The following is a 12310-nucleotide window of genomic DNA, read 5'->3' as shown; positions in this document are numbered from 1 at the left end:
TTGGCCACCTGCTTTTCTTGGAAAAGCAGCTTTTAGGATTGCACGGGTGGTTTGCTGGAGTCACAGCAATGCTGTGGCACAAAATAAATCTCTGGCTTTGGGTTTCATGCTTTTCTTTGGTCAGCTCTATATCCTGTACTGCAGCTGGAGGAGAGGAACACGGCAGCCCTACCAGCACTTCACCCAAACTCTCACAGCAGGACATGGTTCCTGGCATTTATCCACACTCCAATGGGGACATCTCCACCATCTCAGGAAAAAAATTATGAACGGGTTGGAATCTGTTGGCCTCTTCCACTCCTGAAACCTCTCAGTTTGGGATTTTCCAAAAGCAGCTTATGTGGGTGGGAGATTAAGCCTGAGATGCAAAAGCTCCACTGCGCTGGCTCATCTCAGACCTGCTAAGGGATACTCGTCACTGTGCTTGGAAAAAACACTTAGGTTGGTTGTCTTTGTTTTAAACCCACAATTTCACTCTCACTATGTTTTCATTGCCCAATTTCCACGGTTTTGCTTTCTCTGAGCTGCTGTCTGCCAGCATCACTCTGATAAATTTGTTTGAATAATCATTGGATATTGTGGCTAAGGATAAAAAAATCAAACGTAAAAGAAGGTGCAGGATTTATACAATTTAGTCATCTGTTGTTTTTTGGACAATATTTACTTTCTTTTTTTAAATGAATGTATATAGATCAAAGTGTTCCAAGGGGAAGATTGAGGTTAAAGCCCCCAAAACAGCTAATTGTGTAATACAAGTTGTAATGCTCCAGGAAAACTATGAGAAGTGTGGCGGATATCTGATCAACCCAGGAGCAAGAAACAGAGTTGGGATGGAGCTCTGAGCACCCTGGTCTAGTGGAAGGTGCCCCTGCCCATGGCAGGGGAATTGAGATTTGACATCCCTTCCAATCCAAACCATTCCTTGATTCCATGATTTTACCTCTGTTTCTGCTGTGTTTGCCAAATGCACCCATCTACAGCATCCTTGGGAGTGGGAAAAGAAGCAGTGGAGGGATCAGTGCAGCTAAGGTTAGCAAAGGAAGGCTCCCGCAGCTCCGCTCGCTCCCTCGGTTTCACTTCCCCGGCACATTGGACACAATTACCATTTCGGAGTCACTGTAACAGGCCTGCCCCAGGCGGGCTGCGGGCACCGCCTCGGCGTGAGGAGGGTGCTCAGAGGAGAGAAGGAACTCAAAACTGCCATCGTAATCCTCTTCCTCCGTATCCCCCTCCCCATCAGCAAAAGTACCTCTAGTCAAGAAATCGGAGCGCGTCCGCGCCATGCGGGCTTTCTTTTTATGGCTCGGTCTGGGCACCTGCTTGACCAAAGGATAAAACAAAACAAAACAAAACGAAAAGAAGGGTTTTAAAGTAAAAAGGAGACTCTACCCCTGTAGCCTTAAGACATCTTTGAGTGCCACTGAGCCCCATGGAGGGGATGCAGTATTATGTCTGGTGAAAACAGCGAAGGACCAGGAAGAACAAAAACTAAGACAGGACGGTGAAAATGGACAATCATGGGTGTTACTCAAACGGATGTTAAACCAAACCAAGACAAGACAGCGTTGGACAGTGTTTGCCATCAAGATCACGGGATCCTTTTATCCAGAGCTGCTACAAACTATTCCTACAGGGCTTTTTATTTTATGAGAAGCTGTGGAGGTTACTGTGTTGTCATATCCCCCTTCCCTATCCATGTCTAGCAGCCTTTGTGCTTCAGAGTTCACTTCTAATGGCAAAATATGTTATTTTTCCCCCTTTTCAATGGAAAGAGAAAATAAACAAGTCACAACTCACCTCGCCTCTGCCAGACCCTGGCATCTTAAACGGCTTCCGTGCTGGTTCGCCCTTGGAAAGGCACTGATGATTTGCCTCTCTGCTGAAACACAACAGAACAGAGACCTTTCATCCTCTCCCAAAAGCCTTCCCATCGCGTTAGCCCAGCTCCTGGGAACACACAGTCCAAGCAGGCAAGACTAAATTGCAAGTCTGAGGTCACAGAATTCAGAATTGTTTGGAATTCTTCAGGATTGGACTTAATACCACAAGACAAGAAAAGAAAACACTCTGCCTGTCAGCTTTATGCAGCAAGGTGGTTATGGATTGTACCTTTGTACTTTGGGATTCTCAAATGTGATTATTCCCTCGCAGAGCAAAAATTGAAATACAGCAATTCTTAATGTCTTTTTCTTCCTGTTGCTTGTTCATGTTGTGCATGAACCAGGAAAAGAGGTTTTAAACAGGAATCTTCTCCTGTCACAATGGCACAGAAACCAGAAGACTACTACACTTGGAGGTACCTTGAGTTACCAACAGTCATTCACTGGGAGCTTCTGCCTTGGAAAGGTGCAGCAGGATTTAGGAGTGGGGTGATTGATATCCTTTTTGAGCTACATGGGCAAAAACACCCCCAAATTAAGCAAGGCACCTTAAGCAACACAACAGAGTGGGAGCAAATGTTGTCCCAAGATCTTACTGCCATGCCCAGACCCTGGAGCAGCCCGAGGTTAAGCAACACAAGGGAGCTGAGCAACTGCTAAGTCCATTACATGTGTAATTAATTACATATGTGAATGATACAGTCTCCAAAGAGCATTCACTCCCAAACTCTCTCTGGTGTTTTTTCATCTGCAATGGTCAGAGTGTCCACATGGCTTTGCTGGATGTATTAATTATATGGTAAACAAGAAAAATCCTGGAATTTTTCTATTTCATTTTCATTCCAACTACCCAAAAATCCTAAGAACTTACTAATCATATTTTACCTTGAGAAGTAAACTCCTATCCCTATTCATGTAGGGTAAATAAAAACAGTATCGAGCCTGTTTATTGACTCTCTTCACCTGCTAATGTCCATGATTATCTCCCATGGATTATATAATATTGTAAGAGACCAAGAAATCATATTAAAAGTCTTTTTCCTTTCCCTCTGGCCTCTGCCTAATTGTTGCTAGAAGGTCAAGAACCCTTTGTTTAACTATGGGGTTTCTGTAGACTCCAGAAACAACATTCTGGACCCTTTGTACATATGGCAGAAGAAAGAGCCAATGGAGAAAGCTATGGAGACATCCTGTGGAGAAAGCCTATGGAGAATGCCTAGGAGAAATCCCACCATCCCTTTACTCACTGGAGGCCAAAGGGATTGTCTTTTGGCGTGAAGAACATGGAGCTTGCCCTCGTCTCCTCAGCAGCCTGGCTGGGCATCCGAGGTTGCCGGAGGCGCTCTGTCCTTGCGAAATGGCTGCCCGGCTGGTCCTTGGGGTCCAGGGCTGGTTTGGGATGGCTGCGGGGTTCCAGACCTTCCCTTCGCTCCACGAACATGCTGACAGGTCGGTCTTTGGGGGCACTGTGGGCTGGAGAGCTTCCCCTGGTCCCAACAGTGAGACCCTTGATGTCCACTGCTGAGGTTGGAGCCACGCCTGGGGTGGGGCTGTGCTCCCCCCTGCTCTGGGAGTGCAGGATGAGGACTGACTGAGGCCGGCTGTCTGCTTTTTTGGCTGGTTTGAGGGAAGGGTCCTTCACTCTGCTCTGCTCTGTCTTCTGCAAAGCCTCTACCCTGCCTTGCTGCTCGAAGGCTTTGCGTTGTCTCTCCAGAATTTCCTTCTGCTGACGGATCTGCTCCATCATCTCCCTCTCATTTTGCAGCTGAAGCTGCTTTTGCCGTTCCTCCTTCTCCACGTTGAGCTTCTCCAGTCTTTTGATGACGGCATCTGGAGAAAGGGCCCGTGCTGCTGTCACTGTCCCACGTTCCTCTCTCTTGGTAGAGGGTTTCTCCTCTTCCTCTTCTTCTCCCAAGGCTTTGCCCTGCTCTGGCTCAGAGTCCCTCCTGACCTCAGAGAATGTAACTGTCCTTTCCTCTCTTTCCACTGCTTTCTTCCTCAGGTTATTCTCCACCAGCTTCGCCTTCACATTGTCTTGTGGTGGAACGTAGAAAGTCGGGAGGTTGCTGGAAAGGAGGGTTTCCCTTGGGTGAGCCTTTACCACATCCTGGGGGTCACTGACCCCATGCTCTTTCCTGGTGAGGTCAGTGGGCAGCACTGGGCTCTGTCTGCAGCCGGGCAAATCATTGTTCCCATCTGCTGCACAGAAAGGCTTCTCCTGCAGCTGAGCCTGGGGACTGCTGGGCAGGGAGTCCATGGGGAATGCCTGTGCATCATGCTCGTCTAAGACTAAGGACATGAGTTTGCTGCCTGAGGTATCTTCGCTGCTCAACAACTCGAAGCTCCCCTGAGAGCTCTCGCTCTCCGGGGTTCCCTGAGGGGAATGCAGCGCCTCGGACGCCGGCTCGGTGCACCAGCGCTGCTCCTCTGAAGGTGACAGCCCACCCGTGGAGCGGACCTTGAGCAGCTCCAAGCTGAATTTCGCCTGTTCCAGCTCCCGCATCCTCCGGCTTTCCCTCTTTGCACGAACCACTTTCTTCTGGTTGAGATCCTCCAGTGACTTGGGCCTCTCTCTCACAATGACCTCCTCCTCCGTGTCCATCCCACTCTGGCTGCTGGCTCTCTCATGCCTTTTGTACAGGGAAGTATCCAGTGGGTCCATGTGATTCACCCGGTTATTCTCCATCAGTGATTTATGTTGTTCTACAGCTCTCACTCGCTCTTCAAATGAGCTGTCCTCCCACTTAGATGGGTCAGAGCCCTTAATTTCCAAAACATCTGCTTCCAGTCCATCCTCTTCTCTACCTGCCAGGCCATTCTCCAGCTGCATCTCTTTTAACTGCTGCTCTTTCAAAGCTCTAAACCTGGAAGAAAACAGAAAACCGGGATATTCAGCCCTGTGTCCACTCAGGACCCTTCAAGGCACTGCTCTAGTGGTGTCTTATCACCACCACCACCATCATTTCACCACCACCAGCATCTCAAGCAACCCTCCTTGCACATCTGATGCAAGATAAGGCAAGGCATGTTTGGTTTTAAAACTTCTCCTCCTCTGCCACCTCTGCTACCAAAGGGCTGCCCCAACGCACCTGAAATCTCCCCTCGTGCCGACAGCAGCGGGTCCAGCCTCCATCCCTGGTCCAGCTCCTTCAAGAGCTGTCAGAACCAGAAAAGCTTAACCCATCACACCCCCTTGGCTCCTCCATCTTCGCCATGCTGCCCGGACTGCATCTGGAACAACTAGCAGGGACTTGTGCCCGGCACCAACAACTCCCTGCTGCTCCCAAATGTTCCAAGCGACGTTAAGGTGCTCCACACCTTGCAGGCAGCACCTCTGGAGAGTGAATCGTGACCTGCCCCCCGGCCAGCGAGGCACGGCATGGCTGGAAAGCCTGTGCCCTCCACAGCGGCTGGCTCTGGTATCCCTTGTCCTTGTGAGCCAGCGCAGCAAACAGATTGGTGAGGCAATCTGAGTTAAAAATAGGCTACTTAAACTGGTGCTGCTGCCAAGGGGAAAAAAAAAAACCCCTTGCGAGTATTTATGGCCTTGGCTTTGCACTGCCTACGTGCTCCAACCTGAAATAGGCTCTGCTTATTCCAAGAGCAGGACGTGCAGCTAAATTGTTAGAAAGCGTGGGCCAACGAAGGACCAGGGCAGGTCAGGAGAGGGTCATGGATACTACGAGGGGACACTGCCCTGTGTAAATCACTGTAGTGCCCTGTTTCACACCAACCACCTTCTTCTCCCTGTGAGCATCACCAAAAAACATGAGGCCAACACAGCCTTACCTTTGCCGCGCTAAATACCCGCGGCAGGCGGCCTGCAGGCACACGGCTCTGCTCCTGCGGGCCGTGTACGCCCGCCGGCTGCGGTGTCCCCGCCAGGCCGCCTGGATGCTGGTGGCCGCGGCGTGCCGGCGCCTGGCGTGCTCCCGCCAGCAGCTCTGGATGAGATGGGCTGCAAACTGCATCTGCAGGAACCTCCGGCGCTCCACGAAGCCTCGCCAGTGGGTCTGCAGGACCACAGCGGCTTTGCTGAGGAGCAGAGGGTCTGGGGATGGTTTGCCTCTTTTTCGGCTCTGGTAGCTACGCCAGAATCTCTGCAAACGCAGAAGGGGATTCCTCGTAAGGGGTGTTGTGTGAAGATGGGACAGCGCCTGCCTTCATGCAGCCTCTCCAACTCCCTCCCATTCCAAACTTATTACAGCACTAGGAGTCAATCCTGATTGCAAGCTCCTCCTTGGACAGGAGAGCTGATTTCACCCACGGGCTCTGTTTGTAGGATTTGGGGATGGTAATTTGCACTGGAATCCAGCACCAGCACCCACCTGTACAGTGATGGCCGCATGCCGCAGGCTCAGGAACTGCCTCCTGCAGAGCAGGCTGCGGAACCAGCGCTGCAGCAGCGTGATCCTCCGCAGCACCTCCTGGTGCAGCAGGTCCTGCACAAGCTGCCGCTCCCGTTCCTTCATGAAAACCTGGGCAAAACAACCCAAGAAACACCAGCATGGAAAGCTGCTCAGACCACGAGTCAAATGATTTAACCCTCCTGGTTTCTAGGTCCTGGATGCTCCCAGGAAAGGTAAGGAGCTGATTTTTGTGAAGGCACCTCTAACAGGTTTCAGCACTTTCACAACAGCCTGTGACTGTCTAAGGTGTGAATTACAGAGCTTTCCCATCAGGGAAGGCAAAACGAGGACCTCATATCAAGCTAAGTCTACACAGACACAGAGATTTTGGAGGATACGAGGTTTTTGAGGCTGCCTCATTACAATCAATAACAAAACAATATTATTCCTTAGCCTTTTATGTTAATAATATTGAAAGTTTCATTTAAGTAATTAATTTTTGGTAAACAGAAGAAAAATAGTTTCATTAATTAAAACCATATATAGATATTAATTCATCAGACAGAAATACAGGCAAATATCTGCGTCTTAAAGGCTGAGCTGAGGATGAACATTTACCATCGTTCTTCCAACTTGGTAATTGTCTGGATCGAGTTTTATCTTCCGGAAGAAATCATGGATATTGTGCTTAGATGGGCTGATCCCTTGTGGCAAGAGGACATGGAAATGGTTCACAAAATCCTGAGAAGGGGAAAAAAAAAGCAAGATTTGGTGAGTTGGGTCCTGCTGCTTCTTTCTCCCATAAATAACAGATTTGTTCCACTGGCCACATGAAATGGGACCTCTGGAGTGAGCAGAAGATAACACTTTATGCACTGGGGAGCACCAAGTTTCATCCAACATTTGTGGTTTGATGGGAAACACATCAAAGCAGGGACCCAGCAAGGTTCAAACGTTTTTCAGCGTGGGAGGAGAGGTTCTGAAGGAGCCACAGGGTCATCCTGAGCACAAAAATGCTCCAAATCCCCAACAAGAGCCACTACAGAAGGCAGATATCAACATCTGCAAAACATCTCTGAGATGCTCCAGCCGTTACTGCTGTGAGGATTCAAAGAGTGCAGGAGGTACTAGAGGATCCTCCCAAGCAAGGTTGGGATCCCTGCTTCCGGCAAAAAAAATTGGAGCATTTTTCTTTTTCTAAACAGCTGCTGTGCAGAACACGATGTCTGCCCCAAAGCAGCTGCAAGCAGGAAACCAATCAGAACCAGACCAGTGAAGCATGAAAGGACCGACGTGTACACAAAACCTGGCAAACACATGGAAAAAAGGGAAAACAGGAAGAGCTGGCTAACTCCAGCAGTTCAGAGGACGCTGATCACCTTCCTGATGGGACACAGCCAACACGACAGGGCAAACACTGCTCCCAGCAATTCCAGATGCAGGAGAGTACGTGCAGATCAGACTTTTTTTTCCAAATGGGTGCCCATGTTGCAAAAAATACTGGTTTTGTTCAAAAATCAAGGTGCAGGGGGCTCGCAGCCCTCCCTGAGGTCTAGATCAGCTTATAGGCAGAGAACAGCCTGTTACATCCACTGCCTTCCAAGAGCTAGAAATGAATTACCCCGATAAAAATGAACCAGCAACGCTCAAGACGACTCTGCTAATGCTGCTAAAGGTGGTGGAAGGCAAAGGCCGTTGTACTCAACCTGGAAGGAGTATTTGCAGCTGTATCCTGACTGGCGAATGCGCACGGTCTCCAGCATCCCCGTGTAGCGCAGCTGCCGCAGCACCAGGCTGTCGTTGAACCGCAGGGGCAGCTGGAGGGGGAAAACCAGAGCAAGGCTGAGCAAATATTTCCTTTCACTGAAGCTTTTAAGTGCGTGGATGGGTGAAGGGTTCAGCAGATGTAGCACATGTGCACGACACGCGCATTGTCAGCGATGCTACAGGAGGGAGGGAATGTGGGTCCCCAGGAATGGAACCGATCCCACTGGGATTGAATCCTGTTTGCTTCTGAGACTTTCAAACAGCTAACTAGAGAAATAAAGCCATAAAAAAAGATTTTTTGCATTTGAATTGAAGAAGACCCCCCAAGGGCACAGTTAATGGGTGAGATTTCGAGCAACTAAATAATCTCCAAGGCAAAAAGCTTCAGCTTTAAATGCCTGGGTAAAACTCTGAAGGATTAATCCACAAAGCAGCCCTACATTTTGAACTGAGGGTCCTCAGTCTGTGACACAATTATGTAAAGTCATATTCAAGAAATATGAGTCAGTGTGATCAATGTGATTTATTCTAAAAGTATGTGCTTTTACTTATGGAAACTTTATTTTAAAGAAGCTTTAGGGCTCAGACCCAGCACAAGTGAATTCATGGTTCTATAAATCTCTCTTACAGCTGGTCAGAAGCTTCAAAGGAATCAAATTCATTTATTAAAGCCAATATATTTTTCATATAAATTAAAATACTCTATTTGCATGCATGTGTTTCTACAAATACAAGAAGAGCCTGCGCAGTTTATTGAGTGACACCCAAGTGATAAATCCATTCTTCCCTTTGCTCAGATCTTCTACATCCAGCTCCATTTGAGGCTTTGTTTCCTATCTAACCCCCTGTAAAAATGGACAGAAGATTCCCAAGCTGATTTCTGGCAGGATGGCTTCCACAGGATGGCATTTACCTTCTCGGCGTTGGATCGGATGCACTTGACAAAATACGGCTCTGCTTGGCCAAGGGTCTCCATCAGTTTGTTGAGGGAGGCCTGCAACAGAGGAAACCACAGTGGGAAATGAAAATCCAAGTGCTTAAATCATAAACCAACATAAACTGGAATTAATTATGAGTAAATGAGGCACATGGGAAATTATTCCCCCAGACGAGTGTTTTAGCACAAGCAACTTGGCTGATTTTGTCTTTGCCCCCAACAAAGAAACCAACAATAAATACAATGCTGGGCTGGATTTTCAGATCTCTGGCTCCCCTGGAGCCCAAATTCCCATCCCACTCCACACCACAATCCTCTTCCAGCCATGAAAGGAAGGCCCAAGACAAGAATTTATACCTGGCACCAAACAACTACTGATGTTTTTTAAACAAATCAAATTTTCCTTTATCAAAAGTGACTCCAGGCAGGATTTACTCCTGATTTGCAATTGTCAGAACTTTACTTTTTGCCTAAAAAGGAATTGTTTTTAATGAAAGTTTTGACAAGGGAAAACTGGGAATTCACAATAATTTTTGAAGCCTGCAACCCTGAACACGTCAGAGGTGGTTTCTAGAGGACAGCTTCAATGCTGGCATGTTCCTGACTGAAGGATCACTGAGAACTGAGGGGTTTCCTGGTTCCATTCTTCTATTTCCCCTTATTTATTCATCACCATTAAAGTCTCTCCCATAAAAATGAATTTACACTGGCATCACTGCACAGCCAGCTGCTCCGGTGGGATGTCATGCTGAGTTATCCCTTCACCTTGCAAACCTTTCACTTTTTGGGATGAATCACAAGCTCTTGGAATAAAACCAGGCTGAAAACCAGAGTGTGCCGAGTCCATCGGTGCTGGCCAGGCTCCTCAGCCACATTTTTTTGCTGTATCCTATAAATACTTTGGGTATCTCTAATTGCTGAGCACATTACAAACATGGCATTGGTAAGGTGCTACAGAGTTGATTACTCCTGATTTTAATAGAGTTTAAAACTCAGTCATGTAAAAGATATTCTGTCACATTTATTATGAACAGAGTTACAAATTTTGGAATACAGGAGTTAATAAACTGGCGTGGTATTATAAAGAAGCATTTTGCCCACAGATTGGCTCACAGGAAGCCTTTTTTTCCTTCTGATCATTTCAAAGACATCTTTATGGGAAGCCTTTCATGTTTAGAAAAATTCACTCACATCCAGGATTTTGGAAGGGGCAAGGGATGGATCCCAGGCACATGTGATGCAGCTGTGTTATGTACATTAACTTCATGCAAATATTGCTGCTCCTGTCCCAGGGAGCAGCAGGAATGCCATGACGTGGCAGAGCTCTGCTGCCATGCTCCTGGTTTTCTTAAAATCTGAAATTATTCCTTTTTACACAAAAGAAGCCAATTGGGAGCTTTCAATCAGCAGCTGCAGCAGCCCACTGTGCCCACACAGGTTAGTGGGAGGGAAAAGGGATTCTCAAGAGACATAACCCCTTTGCTGAAAGCCCAGCAAGCAGAGTGCTCCCAGTGCTGGAAATGGTGGGAATGGGATGTGCTGGACCCCCAGGAGGGGACATTTCCATTCCCTCAGTGCTGTCCTGTGGGAGGCAGATGGTCGAGGCACCCTCTGCCATCTGGTGGTCGGGAATCCGCAAAGGACATGTGAGGTCGCTGGATTAAGCCTGTGCCCGTCTCCTTTGTCCTTTGTTTTTGAAAGCAAAACTTCCCAGGCACCCCCTCCTTCTCCACCTTTCTCAGCCTTTCAGGAAGGCTTCCATCCCTGTCTCCAGGGCACCACCTGCACGTGGCTCTGCAGTTTTAGGTATGGGTGGTTTGGTTTTCCACCCTGCTCAGCTACTTCCCCTAAAGATTTCCCTAAGTACAGGGAGAGTGGAAATCCATAGGAGATGGAGCAGCTGCAAGCCCAGTGTTGAGGCATTAGCCAAAAAGCAGCGTTTCTCTGCAAAAAAACCATGACAGGAAACATTTGTATTTCCTGCCTGTGACCCAATTCCATGCACTGTGATTTTATTAGTTTGCTCTTGATTAAAAAAGCAATGCTGCTGCTTTGTCCCTCAAAGTGATTCTCTTTAACAAGTGCTCAATGAAATTAGGGGGCTTTGATTTGAATGTGCTGTGAAAATATACAAAAAATATCAGTTGTGTCCCCTGGGGCTTTTCAGAGCTTTGCTGGGAGCATAAAGAGGTTTTGGAAAGGTTTTTCACTCCAAGACATCCCTGTTTCAACCCCTCCACAGGTATGAATTAAACTCTGCAGGAGTGAATTTTGACCAGAATACCATTAGATTAGACAAGACTAAATATATAAATATACAGATGTGCATCCTGCAAATTATATATACATGTGTGTGTGTGCATACATTTTTAATTATTTAATCTTACCTACACATGGAGACTCTCTAAATACAAACTACATCTCCAAAAAACCCCCAAAGCAGTCAAAATTACAAGTCAAAACCAACCTAGGCTTGCTTAGAACCCAGATTTTAAGTGAAAAGCTGTTTTCTATTATTACCACCTGCTCATGCACGTCTTGTAGCAGTTTCCAAGCCGTGCTGCACATATAGAACAATCACATTTAGGTTGGAAAAGACCTTTAAGATCATTGAGTCCAACTGTGAGCCCAGCACTTCCAAATCCGTGGAGGATTATTTTCCCTGCACCAGCCCTAGGAATTTCTGACTGGCACACAGCACTGCCAACACAGGATCCACCCCTCCTGTGAACTCCCCTGCTCTCCAGGAGATAATGCAGCAGGATTCTCACCTTTCTGCCCCTATTAAAATTCTCATTCTGTCTCAGAACAGATTATGATGGATGAGAGTAAAAAGACTGCAGAAAACATGATTTGGTGATTTTGCAGTTTCTGGATTTGGGGGAGAAAGCGCCACAGTATGAGGTACAGAGGACAGGGATGCACCAACATTTCCCTTTCCAGCTCATCCTCATGTCCCACCTTCCTTCAGCACAATCATCCCCCATGATACCCATCCTCACTGTTCTTTCTCTCCATCTGCACCCTTTAAACACCTGGGAGTCTCCCAGTTCCCTCAAACCCTCAGTGGGATTCATGATCTAAATGCTGCAGGGGATGGGGCAGGACTGTGCTTGGAGCAGGGGATTCCCCTCTCTCCATCACAGGAAAGGGCTCACCTGGAACTGGGCGCTGATGCTGGGGGGTTTTTTCTTCTTATGGAGGTGGAGGAGAGATTTGGTGATGCGGTCGTGCAATGTCAGGTTCGTGAGGTGCTTGAGGGACTTCACATCCAGCAAGTGCTGCAGAAAAAGAGAGAATCCACAGAAAATCCAGATGTTACCATCACACCACCAGCTACATCCCTCCTTTCCCCTCCCAGGGCTTCCTTAGGGGAT

The 12310-nt window shown here is 47.7% G+C and overlaps 1 protein-coding gene across 8 annotated transcripts in view; it reads right to left on the bottom strand.

Moving 5' to 3' along the window:
- The window catches only part of MYO9A (myosin IXA), a 175603-nt gene that overhangs the window by 19781 nt on the left and 143512 nt on the right, over nucleotides 1–12310 (bottom strand). For 4 of the 8 annotated variants that reach the window (XM_063412689.1, XM_063412691.1, XM_063412696.1 and 1 more), the window contains 9 exons: nucleotides 12092–12214; nucleotides 8910–8990; nucleotides 7936–8046; nucleotides 6848–6970; nucleotides 6209–6358; nucleotides 5670–5980; nucleotides 3128–4744; nucleotides 1798–1879; nucleotides 1104–1319 (listed from right to left, as the gene is read on the bottom strand). In XM_063412689.1, the coding sequence (XP_063268759.1) occupies nucleotides 1104–1319; nucleotides 1798–1879; nucleotides 3128–4744; nucleotides 5670–5980; nucleotides 6209–6358; nucleotides 6848–6970; nucleotides 7936–8046; nucleotides 8910–8990; nucleotides 12092–12214 (2814 nt within the window). The remainder of the gene's footprint in view (nucleotides 1–1103; nucleotides 1320–1797; nucleotides 1880–3127; nucleotides 4745–5669; nucleotides 5981–6208; nucleotides 6359–6847; nucleotides 6971–7935; nucleotides 8047–8909; nucleotides 8991–12091; nucleotides 12215–12310) is intronic. The other 4 variants (XM_063412690.1, XM_063412693.1, XM_063412692.1 and 1 more) reach the window with 3 other exon arrangements.

Source organism: Prinia subflava, chromosome 15 (assembly GCF_021018805.1).
Source record: "Prinia subflava isolate CZ2003 ecotype Zambia chromosome 15, Cam_Psub_1.2, whole genome shotgun sequence".
Taxonomy (NCBI): Eukaryota; Metazoa; Chordata; class Aves; order Passeriformes; family Cisticolidae; genus Prinia; species Prinia subflava.
Note: the sequence above shows the minus strand (reverse complement) of the source record. Positions and strands in the feature narration are given on the sequence as shown.